The sequence below is a fragment of the Salvia hispanica genome, chromosome 3 (genome assembly GCF_029641045.1).
Source record: "Salvia hispanica isolate PSC_SH4W2 chromosome 3, Shi_PSC_v1, whole genome shotgun sequence".
Taxonomy (NCBI): domain Eukaryota; kingdom Viridiplantae; phylum Streptophyta; class Magnoliopsida; order Lamiales; family Lamiaceae; genus Salvia; species Salvia hispanica.
This window is the reverse complement of record NC_142694.1, coordinates 37,412,742-37,437,360: the sequence shown is the minus strand read 5'-3', so window position 1 is coordinate 37,437,360 and position 24,619 is coordinate 37,412,742. Positions and strand designations below refer to the sequence as shown.

The 24,619-nt window shown below is 34.4% G+C and overlaps 2 protein-coding genes across 2 annotated transcripts; one reads left to right on the top strand and one right to left on the bottom strand.

Moving 5' to 3' along the window:
- Nucleotides 1–85: 85 nt before the first annotated feature.
- Nucleotides 86–4,312, bottom strand: LOC125213125 (uncharacterized). The gene is made up of 7 exons (XM_048113492.2): nt 3,585–4,312; nt 2,758–3,065; nt 1,828–2,508; nt 1,298–1,423; nt 773–976; nt 443–643; nt 86–349 (listed from the first exon to the last, which is right to left on the bottom strand). Exons 1-7 carry the CDS (start codon nt 3,850–3,852, stop codon nt 224–226), a joined length of 1,914 nt encoding a protein of 637 aa, XP_047969449.1. The 5' UTR covers nt 3,853–4,312; the 3' UTR covers nt 86–223.
- A 16,551-nt stretch (nt 4,313–20,863) lies between these two features.
- On the top strand, nt 20,864–23,979 carry LOC125213582 (plastidic ATP/ADP-transporter). Its single transcript, XM_048114206.2, has 5 exons — nt 20,864–21,828; nt 22,293–22,547; nt 22,747–22,890; nt 22,983–23,330; nt 23,416–23,979. Exons 1-5 carry the CDS (start codon nt 21,052–21,054, stop codon nt 23,740–23,742), a joined length of 1,851 nt encoding a protein of 616 aa, XP_047970163.1. The 5' UTR covers nt 20,864–21,051; the 3' UTR covers nt 23,743–23,979.
- The last annotated feature ends 640 nt before the right edge of the window (nt 23,980–24,619 follow it).

Genomic DNA, 24,619 nt, shown 5'->3' with positions numbered 1-24,619 from the left:
AAGTCACATTTATTATTTTTGTTTTAGGTAAATGGGTTTCTCACACTGTTCTGAATTGTTACTCACATTTCATTATACAAAAAAAGGAGCAATTGAAGTACTCTCATTGAAGGAACGGCATCAAAAAAGTCACTCAAAAGAAGAGATCAAATTGATCTAATATCTCCTCTTGAGGGAATAATTTACAAGGGAAATAATATACTGCTAGCTAATGCAATCAACCTTATTTGCTGCTATCCGACTCTACTCTGACTAGAAGCCTAGAAACGAAGGGTGAGATTGCCGCAAGCAGCGCCTTGGGGCATTCCTCGTGTGGAAGGTGGCCACAACCAGATATTGCAACCAGTCTCTGCCACATTAGATATGCTAATTAAGTTATAAATCTCATTTTAGGTGGAAAATATTAATCTGTGCATGGAAAAATGAGAAGAAGATAACTTACAGAATCTACAAGTTTGGAAGCCATAGTTTGAGCAGATTTTAGTGGGACAAGTGCGTTTTCTGCCCCAGCTATAACTAAGACTGGAATATTCGCAACAGCTTTCAGCAACAAAGTGGTGTCATTTGGGGATAAGACTGTTTCATTTGATAATTTCCCGATTTCATGAAGTGCCTCGTCCCAACCTTCTACGTGCAATGGAGCCTGATATAGTTGCGAACAACGAATTGTTGGACTTTGGTAGTGAAGTTTACTAGGCCAGCATATATAATGAAACACAAATTTGAGTCAAGGCAGGTAGATAGCATCTTTGGGACGATGGAGGAAGCTTACCTTGTAAAGACTCAAAACGTCAGATGTTAACTTGGCTTCATCATACCAAGCACGTCGATTCACCACTTGGGTAATTTCTGTCCGAAGAAGAGGCCGCACCAAGTGTTTTTTTCCAAGTGAAGTGCGTAGAAGTATTCTGGCAAAGGCTGGAACCAATTCTCTCGACAGGCTTACATTTACTAGCACAACCCCCTTTATATCAAGCTGTGAAGCATGGCATAGAAAAATAAATTTGATGTTAGAAATCAGTTGGACCAAAATCAAACATCCTCCCTCCATATTGGTATATTGTTAGATTACATGCACTCTAGTAATCATCTCTTAAGATAACCAACAGACTATATCTACTTAATTGAAACTTTTCTGATGCTAAAACAAAAGGTCTTTTGCTTACACTTAGCATGCAAAAGCAGGCCTGAAACTACTCTCTTTTTTCCTAAACAGAATCCCTTTATAACATTAATATGTAGGAGTAAACAATTAGTACAACACATTTAATAAGGTTTGTAGAAGCAGCCAACTCACCTTCAAGGTATTATCCGACTGAACCTTTTGTGCAGCCTTCAATGCAAGAAGTCCTCCATCATCGTGTCCGACAATCACAACTGAGGAGAACCCCATTTCCAAGCAAAAAGAGATAAGCAGGTCAGCCTGAAAAACAAAACTGAACTGCTGAAATAATGCTAACAGTACGATATAAACATCCTGTTTGAAGACATAAAAGATGCACCATTTATGTAAAAGATGCTAAAAGTCAATATAGGCAGATGAAAGTTTCACAATACATGTCTTCGTTATCCACTATGTATGTTTAGATGATTCGTGTAACAATGTTAGAATAATACCCATCTCTTTAGTAACACAAGATATGACAGTAAAAATTGGAGACATCAGGCTACACAATATTAGAATAATACCCATCTCTTTAGTAACACAAGATATGACAGTAAAAATAGGAGACATCAGGCCTGACAAAATATTTTAAGTGGTAACAGACTAGAGTATCTGATATAGACATTAAAGCGTAATACATAAGCATAACAGCAATCACCAACCTGATTGTCAATCTTGAAAGGATTGGTTAATGGATTTTCCACCCAGTCCTTTTTCTGTGGCCTTGATGTCAAGCCCCATCCAGGTCTGTCAAAAGCAGCTACTGTACATCCAATATTCCTGGCAAGAGGGCCTATTACCTTTCTCCATGAGAAAACTCCTCCTCCAAACCCATGAACCAAAACAATGCCAAATTGGTCATTTGTTGTTATTTCTTGTTCCATTTGTGGAGAATCCTGTATGCTCAGGTCCTCTGCACAATTTTCATTTAAGCACAAAATAGGCACATTTTCAGATGTTGGGGAAGGTGGAGAGCTGGCCAGTAGTGGTGTATAGAGAGCGGAGTTACTGGTATGAAATGTATTGCTGGCGCTCTTTTGAAAATTAAGATGGCTTTTTGGTGGTGTACTATGCGGAGAAAAATGAAAAGAGGTTGCTGAGGACAAGGATCGGGAAGGAGATGCTGGCAGGCTTAGCTTGTAATGAACAATCAACCCTTGACAAGTAATGAATAGGCTGTCTACGTCAGCAAGTACACTCACTGGAAGTTGCCCCTTATCACGGACCAATGCTGGTGCTTTTCTTTTTGTTTCAACATCACCTCTGAAAGATTTCCCTGCCGATGGTATGGGAGAGCGCGGGACCTTCTGATATGTGGAGAAAACCATTTTGCAAGAAAGGACCTGATGATCAGGATTTAGGTGATGGATTAGATGAAGTCAAGTAAAGCAAATGCAACTTTCATAGAAACCATAATTTACGAATTTTAGTGTATTGGACAATATAAGCTATTATTTTCCAGCTCAAGCTTTCAACAGAACGGGTTGAAACATAGATCAACCAGAGACTAGGTCACTTAGAATATACCTTGGACAGTAGAATAACACAATAAGAAGGTTACAAAGTAAACATAAATTTATTGATGTACTTACTGCTTCTAAATCACCACGGTGGAACATAAGCTTCCTCCTAGCTTTGCAGCTTGTATGATAGGCAACAACAATGTGCCCCAGAGCAAAGACTACAGAAGAGAGAAATAAGACAGGCATTCCCCAGGACTTCTTCAAATGGAGCCTCTTTCTTGAAAGATAGGTTGAAGATTCTTGCTCAAATTGAGAATTGATAGTGAAAACACAGGCCTTGAAGGAAAGAAGCAGTATCGAAATTAACGAAGTGAACGTTACAGTGCCTAGATAGGACCCGTGCGACAATGCCTGTAAATCGCAAATAGAATATGCACCTGTCGTCACACAACAAATCCAAAAACCATATTAAAGTTAAGAAGTCCAGTCTTCAAAACAGCAAATGTATAGCTCACTTTAATATTATACAAAAATTCGGTTGTAGATTCAGTTTACAGTATTTGTAGAATATCACTTGCCTATAGCATACAACCAATCAATTCAATTCAATCCAGGTAAAAGGTCCATCCAATAACAAACAAGTGAAAAAAAAGTTAACCTCTTGCTTTCATGACAAGAAAGGAAATACAATAACTGAAACTATTCCCCACAAAATGTGATATTAGTGCAAAACTAAATACAATAACTACCGAGCAACAATGGAAAAGCAATCAGATCTAATACTGAAATTCTATTAACAATAATCACATCATTTACTAATTCTTCGCTTGCGAATGAGGTTTAGGGAAAATCGAAGTCCGTTTGGAATGCAATTTCACGTATCCTCAATAATCCATGCTTCACTCAACCAATAACCAGTCAACACAATAATTGAAAAGCAGAAAGAGCAAACTTACATAGGATGATGAGAGATCTGACGATGGAAACAACAGGAATATCCACAAGCGAGCTCCGAAACGCATATCTCCGCAAATGCTCCTTCAAACCAACACATCCGATGCACGTGAAGCTCGGAATCAGCAAACAAGGCAGAACGGCATCGCAAACGGACACCACCAGCGGCAGAGACACCGCCAGAAGAGACGCCACCATCACCACCACGAAATACGCCGTCCGAACCGCCCTCCTTAATTTCTCCAGCCACCAACCGCCCTTCATCGCCATTTCCGACTAAAAAAATTGAAGAATCCTCAATCGAATCGGGGAGGATCCTCGCAGGCAATGCGATTGCGGAAGTAAATCAGGAATCGAGGAGGAGCGAATGTGTCCGGAAGCGAAGTGGCCATCTCCCGGCGTCGAATCGACGGCCGGTGATTTCGCGTAAACGCCGTGGAAGACTATGGCAGGTGCAATCGATTGATTGATCCTGAGATTTTTGAGAGATTTTCTCGTTTTTAGAGAGCTGAAGAGAAATGAGAGAAGATGGAGATTTAATCTTCTCTGCGTTTTCTTCTGCATTCAAATATTCTGTCGTCGGATTCTTGTGATTGTCTCTGTGCGTGAGAGAGAAGGTGCACTACTGTGTGTTTCATTTTTAAAAATCGATGCTGTTTTAAGTGTGTGTGTGTGTGTGTATGTGTGTGTGTGTGAGAGAGAGAGAGAGAGAGACACAGTACACACAGCTGACAGCTGAGTGTAACGGTACGAATTTTAAACAACACATTATTAACTGCTAACTTTATAACATCATGATTATATAGATAATATAATTATGTGCTATTAAAACCAATTTTACATCGAAGAAATACTCACTCCATTCCTGATTAATTGTCACTCTTTGATCGGACACGAGTTTTAGAAAATATGAAGAAAAGTTGGTTGAAAAAATTAATGGAATGTATGACTCACTTTTTTATATTAGTTTATAATAAAATGTGAGTAAAGTGAGTTAGTGGAATGCGATACTTACTTACCATTTATGGTAAAAATAAAGTGTGACAATTATTAAGGGATGGACTGAAATGGAAAAAAGTGACAATTAATCGTGATGGAGGGTAATTTTTGAAATTTGATTATTTATTTTGTTAATGAGTTCCATGCCAGCTTTTTAATTGGATGCATACATATTAGAGTGAACTGCATGAAATACCCCTAACATTTGCAGTTGTTGCACCAGTGACCCATAACAAAAAAAAATAGCACCATACAGGTTTAACATTTCATACAATTACAAACCACCAGGTAATTTTAGCCACTTTTCGGACCAAAATGCCCAAATGGCTGGAAGGGCAAATTAGTCTCATAACCCTCCCAAACCTGTCCCCTACTCTGTCACTTCTACACTACATGGAAGTGACTTGTCAAATTATGCAGATTTTGTTTCCACTTTCGAATGATTAGTAGGCTAGAATATATTTTCTCTCTCTCTTTTGATTTCACTTAATCTCACTTCTTCTCTTCCATTTCTTTTTCTTCTTCTTTCATCGTCTTCTCAGCCCCACGCATCCCATCCCTAACTGGAGTAAGTGTGATGTGCTTCTTTTGAGTTTTTGTATCATGTAACGTATGAGATTTCCCCTTTAGGCATTTCGACTGGCAACGCGAATTAGGGGTTTAGGGTTACCGTGTTATGAGAATTTTTGGGGATTTCATTTGAGAGATAAATAAGAATTTTTTACCTACACATAAGTCATATTAATTTTGGCAAATTTGGTTTGACTTTTGGCAAGTTGGGCAACTCGATTTATTATGGTTTTAAGGTTACCGCCGTATGCAAAATTTTGGGGATTTGAGTTGAGAGAGAAATACGAATTTGATATTTTTTGTAAGCTTATGATTTATATGAATTTTGCACTTGCGGTTCTAAATTGTATTCATTCCTGATTTAAATTGTGTATTTTTGAATTCAATTCAGGTCCGGTTGCAATGTCTTCTTCTTCTTCTTCTTCTTCTTCTTCTTCTTCTTCTTCTTCTCTCAATCTTTCTGTTCAAGCTTCAATTAGAATTGGCCTCGTCCCGAAATTGTGAACTGTAATCATGACCTTGAGGCTGAGCTTGTGATATCTAGGACGGCTACTAACCCGGGTAGACGTTACTGTCGATGCCCAATATGGAAGGTTAAAATCATGTATTATGTTATATTTTTATATGAATTTTTTTGGCTGGAAGTCTAATGACAAAGTATTTAGCAGGAAGATGATTGCAAGTTTTTTCGATGGGTTGATGCAGGTCTTTCCCCTAACCAAGACAACTATTTTCAAAGAGTGAAACTTGAACGAGACCAATTCGAATCTTAGCTTAAAGCCAAATCGTTGATTGAAGGTGTTCTTGAAGAGAAATTGCGCATGAAAACTGAGGAGTGTGAAGCATTGAAGTTACAATTGTCCATGAAAACTGACGAGTGTGAAGTGTTGTCGTTCAAGATTGCAAAAATAATATCATTGTCCCGAAAGTTTAAATTCGCAATCTTGTTGTTATGCATTGTCATTTTTAAACTATTGTAACAAATGAAAATGTTGATTACATTTGATTAAATTTTCAATTTTCAGATGAAAATCAATTGAATATCAGTTATCAGACTATCAACTAACAGAACATTAGTCACAAATGAGTCCCTAAACCCAGAACTATGCGTAGTTCCAATATTGTACCTTTCCAAACTGTACACATAAATCACGAATGAAGTATTACTTATTATATGAAATAACACACAATGCAACCACACAAATGTGTTAGCAACTACAGTGCATGTTGTAGTGTCATGCAGAGGATGTAAGATATGACATTTTGTGTCATATCATGACTAATGTGTCAGCAGCTACAGTGCATGTTGCAGTGCCATGCAGAGGCGGAGTCAGAGCAGTATGAGTAAGTGACGAGAATGCCCTTGAAGGGCCTAATGGCATTTTGGTCCGAAAAAACTTGATTTGTGATTAGACTCATGTGATACTATTTTTTTTTGTTATGGATCACTGATGCAACAACCGCAATTATTAGGGGTATTTCATGCAGTTTACTCTACATATTATACATAAAAAAAAAGGGAAAAATTGACGCCCATGACTTTGGGCGTCACGGGAATATGTAGTTCGTTGCAGCTGAATAAAATAGGGAATATCAAATGATGATATTTTCGATAATTTATATTCCCGAAGAGGAAAATAGAAAATTTAGGAAAGGGGTAAAAAATAGAATCCCAAGCTGAATAAAAATGCAATACTGGAGTAATAATTTATTAAAGTATCCAGATCATAAAAATGTAGTATAATTCAAACATTATACAGTACATAATATAATAATTAGCTGACTAACTTGTATGCTAACCTCGAAATGTATAAACCACAATGTAGTCAACTGCATATATCTGACCTTTATTTGTTTTATAACTTTATTTATTGAATAGCACTTTTTCTAGGGAGGCCACAAGTCCAATGGATTCCAAATTTTAAGTGGCAATGAGCTAGTGTTATTTTTTTTTATGATACCTCATTTATCTCAATTTTGTCTTAATTACACATTTAGCAAAGAGGTATATTGTATTAGGGACGAATTTAGGTGGGGTCGAGTGGGATTGATCAATTCGTTGTCGGGCTGTGATTAATGTCGAGAAAACTCTATAAATTGGTCTTCGGCCTTACAGTAGTTCCACTTCCCAGCTTAATCATTCTCTTTATACAGTGTTTCAAGATCTCGTTATGATAATGTATGATCGGAACATATATTAGGTAAAAAGAGATTTTACGATTCAAAATAGCTTTAAAAACACTTCCTCAATCCAAATGGTGACTGAATAAACTTCGTATGTTGTGATGAAGTATAGTTTTAATTGAATCTCCGTCAATTGATTATTTTGACAAGTTGATGAGTTTTGAAGGAAATAATGGAAAATTACTGAGTTTCAATCACTCTTTTAAGGTCACCATCCTTTTATTCTGAAAAAACTTTCATATGTGTATCTTAATTCTTGAACGCCTCAATCAGAGCTTTGTAAAGAAAGTTATGTCCGTTTAACAAAAACCGCTAAAAAGGAGTATTATCAACTTAGCGGACCGTTGGGCACTGGATTGGTTTTGCGGGTAAAAAACTAAGGAATGGTAAGAGATGAAGTAAAAAGTAATGTGAGATCTAACTAGTCAACGAATTAAATACTCTTTCAGTCCGTCCATAGAAATAATCTATTTCCGTTTATGAAAACTTTTTCCCCATCTCTTTTACTAGCATTTATGGGTTTCACCATCCACTTTACTATTTCAACTATTTTTTCTTCTTTTCTTTTACTTTTAAATTACGCATTAAATCTCATGTCATATTCAATTAGCCTATTTCAATGAGAGGAAATATTGATTATTGTCAAGAATTCGCACCGAAAACTATAGGTTAACCAATTATCTAACGGTGCATGAGTCATGTCTGTGGGAGTAGGACCACTTGAGTCGAACCCATGCCGTTTCACGCTAACGGTCATGTGTTTTTATTTTGTAGTTGGCATATTAAATGATTTGTATATTTGTAGTATTATATTATGTGACATTTGTCGCCACTGATTAAGGATCTAGTTTGTTTCAAATTAGTACTACATTTCATGCATGTGTGCAATAAAAAACTATTATTGTCAAAGTAGCATGATATGCATCTCCTTCGCAGGAAGATAAAATAAAATGTGATAAATTATAATGAAGGCAATAAAATGGTGGGATGAAAATATTGATTAAAAGTGATCGCTACTTATTTAGATTATTGAAGATAATCATATTTTCTTGAATCAAATACTTGGATAAAAATAGTCAATTAAACGACGTTGTTTTGATTAATTTCTTGCAGATTTTTGGTTGCCAATATGCCTATCTTGTAGTAATAAAAAAGTGTGTTGGCTTTTAAAATAAAAATCAAAATATTGTTATATAATATCTCTGAATATTCCCATTAAGTATTACCTCATTAATACAGTGGTATGATAGTATCCGTTTGTAGTTACCGTCTTATATAGAAACGTCTCTCTTGCAAGAAGAGGGAGAATATTTACTTTACTTTCAATCTTTCATCAATTGGTATCAATTATTAAAGTGTTATTGTTTGTGTTATTCAAACGGGTCCTCAAGTTTTTTTAGGTAATCTTTACATCTTTTTCTAATTTTTAGATGAAAGAAGTCACATCTTGATTTCGAAAAGCTAGCTACTATAGTTCCATTTATAATCCTAAATAGCTAGGGTGTATCTTCATTCTTGATGTTACTCTTTCTTTTTTCTGAAATGAAATATGAATCAAATGAATGCAATTCCTAAAATAAGAGAGGAAAACTTATATGAGGCATATGGTGACCAACCAATATAAAAAACAAAACATTTGATAATAAGTTGTCTTGGAAAAGAATCAGAGAAATTAAAACTTTGTGAATTGTCATTCAAATTAAAAAAAATATGTGAGTAGTATAAGTTATATTCGACGAAATGTTAGTGATTTTACCTTAGTGACCATTGACGCAATATTGTAAGATAGTTTTACTAAAGGTGGCATACCCTAGTTGAAGCTTTCCATTATTTTCCATCTTATATAGATTTTGGTTTGCTATTTGGTCATGAGATAACAACGTTAATACTTCCTCCGTCCCATAAAAATTGAGACAAAACTTTTAGGCACGGAGGTTAAGAATTTATATTAAATAAATAGGAGAGATGAAAAAGTTGGGAAAGATAAGAGAGAGTAAAGTAAATGATGGAGAAAAAAAAGAGTGATAAAAAAGGAAATGACTCAACTTTATTGAGACGGACTAAAAAGGAATACGACTCAACTTTTTTGGAACAGAGTGAGTACCATTTTCCTATGGTTATTCATGATTTATACTGCACATAGCAGGACGACTTTATTGATGACATGGGCTCTTGGAATAATAATAACAATAATAATACTCCCTCCGTCCCGCTTTAGCAGTCTCATTCACTTTTCTGCCCTCATTTTGTAAAAATGATAAAAAATAGTTAAAGTGGAGAAATGATAAATTAAGAAAGACAATAATGTAGATAAGACTCTTCTCTATATTATTCTCTCTCAATTTACCATTTCTCCTCTTTAACTATTTTTTATCATTTTTACAAAAAGAGGGCAGAAAAGTCAATGAGACTGCTAAAGCAGGACGGGAGTAGATGAATTTGAAAATTTACCTCGAGAAGGAACTTCTTTGTCTTGGAGGAAAAAATTTTGGAGAGTCTTTACTTGTTGTAGATAACACTTTTAGAGTGAGAATAATGTGAGAATTTGGCATTTTGATAAATCAAGTACATTCTCTGTTACTGGTTTCTTTTAGCAGGTTAATCATATCATGAGAGAAGGATGATAACCAATCTCTAAATGGAAGACTGAAGTGGAGAAATGTTACCCCACTGTGTACCCAATTTTTTATTTGTATTTTCTCACAAGTCACAAGGCAGACTCAACACTAAGGACGGACATTTTAGATTTGGATTCCCTTGAATTACAAATTATCTTTGTCATTTGCAAGGAGCAAGAAAGTGTCGACCATATCATTTTCAGGCGTATGTTCTAAAGTAGCTTGTGGTATTTTTGATGTAAACAATAGAATCTCGCTTTCTAAAGTAGCTTGTGGTATTTTTGATGTAAACAATAGAATCTCGCTTACTTGCCTAAACACCCGCCTTCTGTTTTCTCACTTGGATGGACACACTTTTCTACAAATTTGATATAAGATGTGATATCCATGTTCTATTGTGATTCATGGTCCATATGGTGATTTAGAAATAAAGGATTCTTCCAAAATTGGGATGTGGAAAGAAGACTCATTTTTTAGAGACTTGGTGGTGCACATAATTTCCTTTTCTACCAGGAGAACTATGTGATGAGTTGATCAAAATTAGAAGCTGGCCAAGAAGTAGCCGGATAACCAATACCACTTGTCGAAGGATTCAAATTTGACCTTCATTTTGCTTCTATTGTCATCATTTGTGTGGTAATTAATTGGGGATTGTTCTCTACCTTTGGTGATTGTGTTCTAGTTGTGTTTGGTAGTTGGCTAGTACTCCATCTTGTTTTGTACATGAGGACAAAGCATAGTTAAGAGGCTTGTAGATTTAGCTAATACCATATATTTTTGTAATAAAACAAGAGGGAATCTCTATCAATATATATAGTATAGGTTCACATGTGAATTGCCTTTTATTAGGAATATAAGAAAGACCTACGTACAATTCAAGAGTGAAATAGTCCTGTTTGTTGTTAGTTACGTAAATAGCAATCCTCTTTTTCTTCATATTTGTACAACTTTTTAAGTGGTAACTCATTAATTCTTCTATCAATAGATTGAAATAGTTTGGACGTAGCAACATTTTGTTGAAATTCAATCACCATTAATATCAAACGAAATGACTTTGTTAGGGTCTCAATGCATGCATCAATTGATTGTGTGAAAATTACGGTGATATTACTCCACAAAAAATTATCAATATTAGGTGGCCCACATAAAAGACTTTGTGATGTTTCTCAACAATCATTGATGATAAATGATAATAACATTTTCTGAATCCTACAGTTCATAAATGCAATTGATTTTTGAAGTTTCAATAACTCTCTTTCTAGACAAGAAGTCTAAAGTTTTAATTTTAAAATATGTAGTAGGAGTATAAAAAATGTAGAAGGAAACTTGCATATTTCCAATCCAACGAGTGTTTCAAATTTCAACATTTGAATTATCCTCGATTTCACATATTGTACAAACTTATTTTACAGAATAAAATATTAAACAAGTTAGTAATTGTTCTAATTTAAATGATCGGCATTTTATCAACAGCAATTATCTTAACATCACTTCATTTACATCTACGTTACACTTACTCATTGAGATAGATTAATTTACATGATTAATTATTATTTTTCAAGTTCTTTAATTAAGGTATGCAAATTATACTCTCTCCGTCCATGAAATTTACTCCTATCATTTTGGACTGCCCACCATAATTAGATTAATTCTAAATATTAAAAGTTTTAAGCCAATGCTAACCATACACATCAATCTAAATATGGACTCTATAATCACTAACACCACTTTCATCACTTTTTTTTCCATCTCTCATACTTTACTAATTTTGCATTAAAATTCATGTCATTTACGACCTTCTCTGTTTTTTTGGATGAAGTGATTATCATTTAAGATATTTTATTTCTGCATTAATTTGTTTCTTTAAATGAGGTCTAATTTTAATAGGGTTTCATTAGCTAGCCTAGCGTTTAACTTCCATCTCATTGATTTAATTCAAACAGCGATACAAAGTGCATTTTTAATTCATCAAAATTGAGAGTTTAGAGAAACCACTTTAAGTATATCAAGATATCTACAAATTATGTTATGTACTCCTTATCAAGGTCACTTAAAACATTTCTTTGTCAGTAATTAATCTCTTAACAAGAAAGGTATCAAGATAAATTAATTTATACGTATATTTTTTAAACAAAATTCTATTTTCCAAGAGCAACGGCTGCTAAACCAACTGGTAGTAGAAAAGGCTAATTTACAATAATGATTTACCGTTAGGTCATCAAAAAAAATTATTGAGAGAGAATTTCCTTTCAAATTTTTGTAAGTGGAAACTTTCAATTGAATCGAAAGGTAGAGTTGACACTAAAAGTTTGAAATATCTTTGCTTCTAGATTAGTGAGTGAGTTTTATATAGTTATATTCTCTTTATCTACGAAAAATAGTCTTATTTTACTATTTTCTTTCATACTTTTTCCACTTTTTATCTACTCTCTCATATTTTACCTACTTTTTTTTACCTATTTATTTTATTTTACCCACTTTTGTTCTCACTCTCTCTTACTTTACCATTTTTTTTTATTAAAACTCATATCATCCATAAATGAAACTATTTTTTATGAACGGATGGAGCATTATTGATGTAAGATGAGATATTATGCAAACTCAAACATGAACTCGAGTTCGAGCTGCATAATTTAAACAACATAATTGATGACAAGATTTTTAAAATAAAAGACATATATATATATATATAATGAGAGAGAGAGAGAGAAAATGGCAGAGTTGTTGCTAGTGGAAAATATGACTAAATCATTTGAGAGAGAAACCTATCAAAAATACAGTAGATAAACTCCATCTGTCCCACTCTATGAGTCCAGTCACTTTTCTGCACCTATTTTATAAAAATGATAATAAATAGTTAAAGTGAAAAAATGGTAAAGTAAGAAAGAAAATAGCGTTGAGACTCCTCTTATAACTTTACCATTTCTTTTCAACATTATTCTATCTCTTACTTTACCATTTTTCAACTTTAACTATATTACTCCTCATTTTATAAAACGGGTGCAGAAAAGTGAATGACACTCCTAAACTGGGACGAATGGAGTATTAATATTTATGGACAGTGCTAATTAAAAAAATTTACTTTTCGTGGAGTGAGGTAGTGTTAAAAATCTCAAACTGCTTCAATCAATAATGCTCAAACATTAATTTTAAAGTTTGATACATAAAAATATAAATTCGAATCACATTGACATTTGGCTTGAGTTTTCTTTAAGACATATCTCCCAAAACTACCAAGAAAAAGAGCTCGGAAATAATAGTAATTGAGTGAAAACAGCTTCGCAAACATAATCTAACACAACTATTTATTTAGGTGCGCAATCAAATCTATTGAGGCTTTTCAAATGTTGTTAATTGTTAATGCTACAACCACCTATTAGACAAATAATGATGCCATGGAACTCAAATGGGATTTTATTTATTAATGGGAAGCAAAATCCATACACAGCCCAACTGGTATATTTTTGGAATTTTGGGTTGTGTTGTTTCTTTTCACCGACTTTCGTTACATTTGTGTCACATAATAAGATCAACAGAAATAAAGAAATAGAGAATATAAACCACAGGAAGAAAGAAACATCATGAACAAATGTCTAATGATTATTAATCCCAACAACCGAAAAATCATACTCCATAATAGTATATTAAGCTAGGATTAAGCAATAAACTCGATTGCTGAAATCTTAATATTTCAGCATTTACAAATATTTATAATATGGATATAAGACAAAAAAAATGGGTCCAGTATGTATGTTTTATAATGTGGGCTTATGGGCCTCAATTTCCGTTTTCTCTTTGGGCTTATATATTTCTAATTTATGATTCGACACAGATTGAAAAATACTTAAGCGTGCACATTTTTTAATTCTTTTCAATTTTATATTATAAAATGTAGCAGTATAATAGATTACTGTTTACGTTTGTTATTTTTAAACTTCAGATAATGATTTAGATATTGATTTTCATTTCATTGAATTGATTGATAATTTGATTTGAGGGTGCATTGTAACACTAATTTTTCTTAACTTACTCCCTCGTCTAAGCAGTGTATTAAAAATGTCAACACAAATTTGTGCTGATATTTTAAATATCAATACCAATACAGTGTATTAAAATATCAATTAAGTTTATGTTGACATTTCAATATGATGTTGACATTTCAATATGATCATATTGATATTTTTAATACAATGCATTGATGTGTTAGCAGAGTTAATAACAGATCACACCTCATTTGAAATGAAGGAGGAGCTTTGACGTTAGTTTATTAGTGAATAGATTATATTTTATTTATAAATATATTAAAGCCGAAAGGAAAGTGCAAGCATGAAGGCAGACATTCCTGAAAGAGTGAACTACATAAATGGTACCTAATCTTTCAATTTCGCACGTAAATGGTACCTGATCTTTATTTTATATCATTTTTGGTACCTATAAATCACATTTTTGGTACCTGAAACAATTTTCTTCCCAAAATGCCCTTTAAACAAATATATTTTCTCATTTATGTCATAGAGGGTATTTTGAGCATACATAAAATTAGTACTAAAAGTGATATTATAATATATTCTTTCATTCTCCTCCTTCTTTATATTATTATTATTATTAATCAATATTATTATTTTGATGTTATAAATTAATAATTAATTCATTTTTAATATCATTCAAATATACTTAAATATAATTATAGTTATAATTATTATAATATTATTATTGTTATAATACTAAAAAGTGATAGTAATTAATAAATAATTGTAGTATAATTATATAAATTATGACTCACATAATATTATGTAATAATAATAAGAATAATAATAATAATAATATTATTATTATTATTATTATTATTATTATTATTTTACATTAAATTAGTAACTAATCAATATAGCCTTAATAAAAATTTAACATTGTGAATTATATTGATATAAATAGTTGAATATTTTCAGTTAGGTGTTTCAATCTTAAAATGAGTATTTTTAGTTAGGTGTTTCAGCCTTAAAATGAGTATAAAATAATTTAATAAAAAAAAATCAATTAATTTAATTACTTTAAATAATTAATTTAATTATTATTATTTATTTATATTATGAATGCAATTAGATGTATGTATAAAACACTAAAAAGAAAGAAGAAAAAAGAAGGAAGAAGAAACATAAATTAAGGAGAAAAAGGAAAAAAGAAAGGAAAATAAAATACTAAAAAGAAAGAAGAAAATGAAAAAAAAGAAAGAAGAGGCAACTAAATAGAAAAAGAGAAATAAGAAAGGAAGAAAAAATAATCACATATTTGGTACTACTATTTAATTGAAATTTTCAAAAATATCCTCCATGAAAAAAAAAATCACATATTTGGTACCTAGAGTTATTTTTGTCACTGGATACCAAAAACGATATAAAATAAAGATCAGGTACTATTTATGTGCGAAAGTGAAAGATCATGTACCATTTATGTAGTCCACTCTTCCTGAAAAAATGGGGATAGATGAACTAATAGTAATCACAAATACGTCTAATACGTCTTCAATTTCTTAAAACTAAAAGAAGAAGAAAATAAAATTTATAGGCATAGATGAACTGTTATAAATTTATACTAGTATCATTCTCTCTTTTGAGAGATTTCCGGCAAATAAATTGAGTGATGTAGAAGTAGATACAGTCATACAACTCTCATTTTTGTTTGTATTTACTATTTAGCATTACATTTTTAATGTTAGATGTCATATGTGAATTGGTGGCAATTTGCTTGATTTTTTTGGGATATTTACGAAAACAAGTGGGGTTTGGTGTTATTAGATTAAAGTTGTATGTTTGGTCTCCAAGAAAAATTGCACGTTCACCTCAGCAAATTTTGGTCTAATTTCCACTTAACTTTTACTAATTGCCTTCAATTTCCAATTCTCTACAATTAAAACTTCTCCAATTTTTTCAATGCCTCAAACTGCCAAATTCATATCGTTCAAACTCTTAATTCGATAGTCAAAATTTGAACTTTGTCGGACTCGAAAATATTTATAGGGGTCGATATATCTACTCAATCAAAATTTTAATTTTTGTGGAATAAATTCAGGGAATCCATTTTTTTTTATAAAATCAGGGAATCCATATATAGGAGCTGTTTATGTTTTAGCTAACCATAATATTTCTGAATCATAATTTAAAAACAAATTAGTTCAATTTACTATAATTAAAGTTTGGTTTGGATACTAGCACGTCTTAAAATTCTGAATACTAGAGGCCAAGTAATAGATGAGATCATGAGAACAAATTTACTCTAAAATCACTGCAAACAAAATCGCACACTAGCAATTAGTACCAAGTTCAAATAGAGACAATACAACATTTTATTTTGTATGCATTTAATCAATTCAAAATTAGACAAACGTTGGTATTTAATTGGAACCATTATTTATTAAATGCATAAATTTAGTTTTATAGTAGTACTCCATATTTCTATATATATATATATATATATGTGTGTGTGTGTGTGTGTGTGTGTAGCAATCTGCCTAACCCCCTCGTAAGTAATGCTTCCAAACCTATTTAGATAAATGTCTATTTTCCCTAGCCCACCACAACTCCACAACAGTACATTTTAGTTTAGTTCTTAAAATTTAAATTAATCAGTGGTCATTTTAAATTTTAATGAGACTCATTTTCGTCTTGCTTTTGTAATTAGCATTGTATTGAAGATTTCAACTTTGTAGAATTTCAAACGAAGTTTCAATTTTGATGTGATAAAATGACCTTTTTAGGTACATGGTTCACTTTCTAGCTTATATTCCAAGATTTGTGAGGTTGAAGTTTATAGAATAAGGAGGATAGGCCATTTCATATAAAATGTAATTTCGTTGTGGAATACTAATATACTTCTACATTTCTAGAAGAAGGAGTAATAAATGGGTGTTGTAAATTTTATAGAAAAGGGGTGAGTTTGGAATCAACAATGGTCAGCTTAGTGAAATTAAGAATGTGAATCACGTGTTTCATTGCTAAGGCTCTCCAGAATATTAATAATACTTTCAAGAATTTTAAATTTATTTTCTTTAGCACTTTTAAATTTATTTTCATATTCGAGTGATGAAGTGAACGGATAAGGTGAAACAAAATAATGGACTTTGGTTTCAAACAAAATACTTAGATAAGTAGTACTCATTTCAATTTTACAAATAAGGAGTATTGACTAGTGTATCCTACCTGGATGGACTCGTTTCAATTTTACAAATAATAAAATTAAATTCACATAACTACGAAAATGATTCCATTGAGCTTTAACCGATTTTTTCTAGAGCCTTCCAAATTCAATTAGGATTACAAAGAATCTTGGTGCTGAGCTGCATTTTTGCATTTCTAATTATCATTATTTAATTTTATCAAGGGCATCCGCATCGCTGCACGATGCAGTCTCGATCTCGTGTTGACGAGAGTCTCGTCTCGATGAGACGAGCTGTCTCGACGCGTGACGCGTCCCGGTGAGGCCGACCTCGAGCTCGCGAGACACGCGCCTGGCGCCACGTGGCGCGCGCGGGCGGCTGGCGTGACGCCCACTCGCCGACCCGCGAGTGGTCGTCGGAATTATGACGTCATAATTCATATATTTTTTTAAAAAATTATAAAAAAACGGTAATATGACCTTTCAACGGTCATATTTTTTTTTTATTCTATAAATACTCTTCTCCATTCTCCATTTTATACACAAACACACATCTATTCTCTCATCTCTCTTTCTTTCCTCTCCAATCACTTCTATAAAATCATTCCTTTATTTTTTTCTTCTCCCAAATTTAATCCATTATGGCTCCATTTGAGCAAATGCGTCGAATAATGGAAGAATCGCTAGAAGAAGATCGACGTAGGGAGGAGGAAGCCGCCGCAAGGTTGGAACGTGATTACTTCAGTCCGAACCCGGTATGGGAGATATCTACTTCCGTCGTCGTTTCCGTATGTCACGCGCGCTATTTTTGCATATCGCGAATACATTGGCGGGACGGGAAGATTACTTCAGAGAAGGGTTCGACGCTGTTGGCCGTCCTAGCCACACGATGCTCCAGAAATGTACTACGGCGATCCGCCAGCTTGCTACTGGACAAACGGCGGATTCGTTCGACGAATACCTGCACGTCGGAGAATTCACTGGGAGACTTTGTTTGTTGAACTTCTGCAAAGGCGTCCGGACAGCCTTCACCGACGAATTTCTGAAGAAGCCAACCACCGCAGATTGTCAGTTTCTGCTCCGACTTCACGAACAAGTGCACGGATTCCCCGGGATGCTCAGGAGTGTCGATTGCATGCATTGACAATGGAAGAATTGCTCTGTGGCGTTGAGGGGGTCATACACGAGCGGCCACAAAGGCACCCACCCCCACCGTTATACTCGAGGCCGTCGCCGACTACCGGCTATGGATTTGGCATGCGTATTTCGGGGTCCCCGGCTCTAACAACGACGTCAACGTGCTCAACAACTCCGACCTCTTCGCTGAAGTTCTGAATGGTAAAGCGTCGGCCATCAACTTCATCGCTAACAATCGCCAGTATAAAATGGGGTACTATCTTGCCGACGGCATCTATCCGAAGTGGCCAACCTTCGTAAAGACGTTCAACAGGCCTGCGGACGAAAATCAGTCTCTTTTTGCACAGAAGCAAGAGTCTGCTCGCAAGGATGTGGAGAGAGCATTCGGGGTTCTCCAAGCTCGATTCAACATTATCAAAGCCCCGGCTTGACAGTGGTTTATGGAGAATATGGTCGACATCATGTATACGTGCATAACCTTGCACAACATGATTGTCGCCGACGAAGGACCTGAGGCGGGAAACCCTGAAACCCCGGGAAGCTCAACCGCAAGTAGTCCGCCTCGAACGGGAGTGCATCCATCTTTGCAAGAGCGGTTGTCTATTCGGGCAGGAAACGTGATTCTACCGCCCACGCCCAGCTCCAGGAGGATCTAACGGAGCACATTTGGGCAAAATTTGGCAACCGTTAGATGATCGTCACTAGAGAACTCCTTCTTCTGTTTCTTTGCCTCCATTTTTTTTATTTGAGTTTAAGTGTGCAATTTGTAATTTCTAGTTTTTTAATTATGTCTTTTTTATTTTTTTAGGTATTTAAATTGCAATTTTATTTTATTTAATGAAGTGTGTTTTTTATTAATTGAATTTGTTGAAATTAAAAATAAAAAATGAAATTGAATGAATAGTTAAGAGATGGAGGGATGCATGTGATGTCTCTTAGTTAAGAGATGAGCTGAAAAGTACAGTGAGGCCCATGAATAGTTAAGAGATGAGACGGTTAAGAGACGGATAAGAGACATGGATGCGGATGGCCTGAGGCACGCTTGAATCCTTGTTTAATCAGATTATGATAGTGTTGTCGTAACTCGTATTCCCTCCATCCCAAATAATTTGGGACACTTTTATCCGGCACGGGTTTTAAGAAATTTAATTGAAAATGAGTTGAAAAAGTTAGTATGATGTGAGCTCTACTTTTAATGAATTAGTTTTATAATAAAATATAAGTAGGAATGAGTTAGTGGAATATGAAGTCCACTACCAAAAATGATAAACGTGAAATGAGACAAATTATATGGAACGATCCAAAAAAGAATACTGGTCAAATTATGTGGGACGGACGAGTATTTTTTATAAAGTGAAAATATCTAACATTCATTTTTGAAGAGTGCGACATATAAAAATATCTACTTATGGAAACGTAGGTGGTTTATCTACCTTAAAAAAATGATGGGCACCAATAAAGTTTCCCGTTCACGTGATCTCCTTTGCACTTTTGGTTTGTTGCTGCAAATAGAATTAGTTACTTTCATACCCTTATTATTTTTTCTCAAATTAATCGAGACTTTTTATTAATATAATAAGTTAATAAAAAATATTTAAAGAAATACTAATAAAGTATTAAAAATAAAAATAAAAATAAAAATAAAAATAAAGTAAATAATTGATTTTTATTTAACGAAAAACAACTCATTTAACTTAAGACATAGTATCAAAATTAGTACCACTACCATTTAACTAATTTGTTACTCCTATTTGATTTAACTAATTTAAAAGTAAGACATATAATTTGATATTTATAAAAAAGTTAGTAAACTAACTCATTTAAGACTAAAAAATAATTTATTTTTTTTTATAAAAAAAATAGTACTCCTTAATACACTCTTTTTCTGCAAATTCATGATATACCTAGTTTTTATATTCATAATAATTACAATTTCCTCTTTTCATTATCGTTTTTGTCAGCATATACAATTAGGCTTGTCAAATTGGATACCCGATCTAAAAATTTCAGATATTCGATCCCGAATTTTCTAAAATCTAAGTACCCGATATCCAATCCGAAAATAATTTCGGGTACCCGGATACCCGAGTCGGGTATCCAGTCAGAAAAGATTTTAGATTTTAGATTTTCATTTTAATTTTTTATTACTTTTTAAAGAAAATTTACTACGATTTAGAAATAAAAAATTCATAAGTTATAACATCCCTCGTTCATCCATAATAAACATCACAATTCATATATTAACTCAAAATATGACTTAAAAGTGAAGGATTTTGAGATTACATTTAATTATTTAATATTTTAAATAATAGAATAAATACATAATTTATTAAATTTAAAAAAATAAAAAATCAGATTATTCAGATAATTTGGGTGTACCCGATCGGATATTCAATTAACTGATACTATTTCATACGGATTTTGGGTTATCAAATACCCGATAATCTAAAAATTATATACCCGAACCCGATTCCAAAACACGAAAAATTGAATATCAGTTATCCATTTAACTGATATTTTGAATTTGAATGTCTGATATATCCAATTTCCAATATCCATTTTCACGGCCCTATATACAATCACGATTTTGAAGGGTTTCTATTCGGTGAGATATAAAAGAGTATTTATTCACCTTCTTCAGTAGCCTTCCTCGAGCTAAAGAAAAACTTGATTATCGTCTACTTCATCCGCCAACCTTATCTCCCTCCATCTCCCCTTTCTCTCTCTCATAAAAATCGATTCTTGATAGGTTTCTTGAGGAAACCCGTCTGAAACAAGAGCACCGAGGGAGAGAGAGTCGGGTGGAGGAAAAATGCAAGGCGTTCTTCAGTCAAAAGGGCTTCTTTCCCTGCCTTCAAACCCAAAAATCAAAGCTTTCATCCCTCAGCCATCGCCGGGTTTAAGGTACAGATTCAGCCCAATAAACCCCTCTTTGAAACCTAATGCACCCTCGTTATCCGTTAATGGGTTCTCGAGGTTTCAAGGATTTGTCACAAAGCCTCAATTTTTTGGTCAAAAGAGTAGAAATTATCCCATCTGTAGGGCTGAGGCTGCCGCAGCTTCTGCTGATGGGCAGCCTGTTTTTGGGGAGAAATTAGTTTCCTCACCTAAGTTTATGGGAATTGAGGTAGAGACACTCAAGAAAATTATCCCACTTGGGTTGATGTTTTTCTGTATTCTGTTTAATTATACAATTCTGAGGGATACAAAGGATGTTTTGGTGGTGACAGCACCAGGTTCTAGTGCTGAGATTATACCTTTCTTGAAAACATGGGTGAATTTGCCTATGGCTATTGGGTTCATGCTATTGTATACAAAGTTGTCTAATGTGTTGTCCAAGCAGGCCCTCTTTTATACGGTTATCCTCCCGTTTATCGGCTTTTTCGGGGCATTTGGGTTTGTTCTGTATCCCCTCAGCCATTATTTCCACCCCACAGCTCTTGCAGATAACCTTCTTAATGTTCTTGGCCCGAGGTTTCTTGGACCTCTTGCGATTTTGAGGATTTGGAGTTTCTGTCTGTTCTATGTCATGGCTGAGCTTTGGGGAAGTGTGGTTGTCTCAGTTCTGTTTTGGGGGTTTGCTAATCAGGTAATTGTTTTTCATCATTTTAGTACTGTGTTTTGATGAGTGTGTGGTTTCATTGATGCTTTGCTAATGAGGAATCAATTGATTGAGATTCTTCCCTTTTGATTTGAATAATAAGAAATTATTTGTTCACGTGTGGATGTGAGTTGGTGAAATGATGGTTTTATTGGTTGTTGAAGAAGCCTGGAGAAGAGCATATCTCATTGTTTTTCATGATGATTTAAGCATGGTGGTGAAACATTTTCGTTGTTATAAGATCTGAAGAGATGTATTTTTGAATGTTTTGCCATGTTGTTTAATTGTATAATTTGTTTTCCTTAAGAACAATGGATGACTTTTCTGTGGAACATATTTTTTGATGTAATGTCATGTCTTTCTCTTAGTTGTGCCTGTTGATATTTTGTCTTTCATCTCGATGACTCAATACCGGATTGTCTAAAGCACTGTTCAATGCAATTTCATTGCAGATTACCACAATTGATGAAGCAAAGAAATTTTATCCGCTGTTTGGACTTGGTGCAAACATTGCCCTTATATTCTCTGGTCGGACAGTGAAGTACTTCTCCCAAATGAGGCAAACATTGGCTCCTGGTGTAGATGGTTGGGCCATCTCCTTAAAGGGAATGATGAGTATTGTGATGGCAATGGGGTTCGCAATTTGTTTCCTTTATTGGTGGGTGAATAACAATGTTCAGCTTCCAGCCCGTAGTATAAAGAAGAAGGTATTACAAGTAGATTATTCTTTTCCATTTTTGTGTGATATATTATGATTTAGTTTTTCTATCTTAGTTTTGTCTACAGATTTCTTTCAGTAGTTCTGATCCTGCCATCGAAAGTGATTTTATTTGTTAACCGTATCTTTAATAGAGGTCTGTTTTGCGCCTATCAATTACTTGTTAACCATATCTTTCTCCATATCAGGAGAAGCCGAAAATGGGGACAATGGAGAGCTTGAAGTTTTTGGTATCTTCGAAATATATTAGAGATCTCGCGACTTTGGTGGTTGCATATGGTATAAGCATCAACCTCGTTGAAGTTACATGGAAATCAAAGCTTAAAGCCCAGGTAAACTAGGCCTTGTTCGTCCGCACCATTTCTTAGCATTTAAACTAACTTAAACAATTTATTCATATTTCCGTCCTCTCTGAATTGCATAGTTCCCAACACCAAATGAATACTCATCATTTATGGGCGACTTCTCAACTGCTACCGGAATAGCAACTTTCACTATGATGCTTTTGAGCCAATGGATCTTTGGCAAATATGGTTGGGGAGTGGCAGCAACTGTTACACCTACCGTCTTGCTTCTAACTGGAGTTGGATTCTTTTCGTTGATTCTATTTGGCGCCCCTCTTGCTCCGACCCTTGCCCAATTCGGGTTGACTCCACTTTTGGCAGCTGTGTATGTCGGGGCGCTGCAGAACATTTTCAGTAAGAGTGCCAAGTACAGTTTGTTCGATCCGTGCAAGGAAATGGCTTACATTCCTTTGGACGAGGACACTAAGGTTTGGAAACGTAGATTTGTTTCACAATTTCTTGGTATTCTTGAATATAAAAGGAATTGTGAGTACTAAAAAAAATCGGTTTCAGGTTAAAGGGAAGGCAGCTATCGACGTTGTATGCAATCCGTTGGGGAAATCCGGAGGTGCTTTGATCCAGCAGTTCATGATCTTGAGCTTCGGATCACTAGCAAATTCGACTCCTTATCTTGGAGGGGTACTTCTCGTAATTGTTCTTGCTTGGCTAGCAGCCGCGAGATCATTAGACGGCCAATTCACTGCATTGAGGCAAGAAGAGGATCTCGAGAAGGAGATGGAAAGAGCTGCTGTGAAGATCCCGGTCGTGTCTTCGACTGATAGTGGCAATGGCTCACTCACTGGTGAGGTGACCCTAAATGCCACCGGAGGCGACTCGTGAAATGCTTCGTCCGAACCCTCGTCTCCTCGAAGCATGTGAGTTTAGCGTTCCTTTACTTCAACAATGGGGGAGGAATAAGCAAAGATGATTTAGAAGGATTGGTTTTCCATCCAACATTTTTTGTTAATCCAACTTATGAAATAATTAGCGAGCTATTTAGTCATGCTACTTTATTTAAACCCAATGGCTTGATATATAGAATGTTCATTGAAATCTAAGGTTTCTCATTTTCTATGATTTCTGAATTCATTTTAGTCTAACCTCATGATGTTGGGTTTTGGCCCGAGCCGACGAGATAGCAAACCTCGTTGGAACTGAGGCGGCCTCATCCGTTGCTTCATTCGTTCCTCACCTCGCCCGTAGTTGGCAAAACTAGTACTTTGAATTCTGTTTTTTTTTTTTTTTCAATTCAGGAGCAAGGTTTGATGTGTGGTTTTTGCTCAATTTTTCAAAATCATACGATATGTACCTAATAATAATTATTTAAACAAGGTTTGCTCATTTTTCAGAAATTGAAACACATGATATAGATGCTCATATGTATTTTAATTTTGAAAATCACATAATGTGCACTTAATAGCATAGCCCTTAAAGCCCATGGACCATGGCCTATGGTGAAAATAAATTTTATTAACGCAGACAAAATAAGTCAAGCACAACCTATGAAACTGTTTTTAGTTATAGGGAGTAGTTTAGAATACAAGATCGGATTTAGAATCATTCTTTTGTTTGACAAATTAACGGGTGGTCCTCTATTGTGCAAGTTTGCACAGCATGGGTGGGGATCCTCCGCTGTGCAAGTTTGCACAACAGCCCCTGCTTTTGCTGATATAACAATAAAATAGTGTGTGCAGGGGCTGCTGTGCAAGTTTGCACA

Excerpts from the sequence above, each read along its gene's own strand:
- LOC125213125 (XM_048113492.2), bottom strand. The coding sequence starts at position 3,852 with ATGGCGATGAAGGGCGGTTGGTGGCTGGAGAAATTAAGGAGGGCGGTT. Across the intron at positions 3,066-3,584 it reads CAGATCTCTCATCATCCTAT|GTGCATATTCTATTTGCGAT; the intron begins GTAAGTTTGCTC and ends GTGTGACGACAG. Across the intron at positions 2,509-2,757 it reads ACCGTGGTGATTTAGAAGCA|GTCCTTTCTTGCAAAATGGT; the intron begins GTAAGTACATCA and ends CCTGATCATCAG.
- LOC125213582 (XM_048114206.2), top strand. The coding sequence starts at position 21,052 with ATGCAAGGCGTTCTTCAGTCAAAAGGGCTTCTTTCCCTGCCTTCAAAC. Across the intron at positions 22,548-22,746 it reads CCCGTAGTATAAAGAAGAAG|GAGAAGCCGAAAATGGGGAC; the intron begins GTATTACAAGTA and ends TCTCCATATCAG. Across the intron at positions 22,891-22,982 it reads AATCAAAGCTTAAAGCCCAG|TTCCCAACACCAAATGAATA; the intron begins GTAAACTAGGCC and ends TGAATTGCATAG.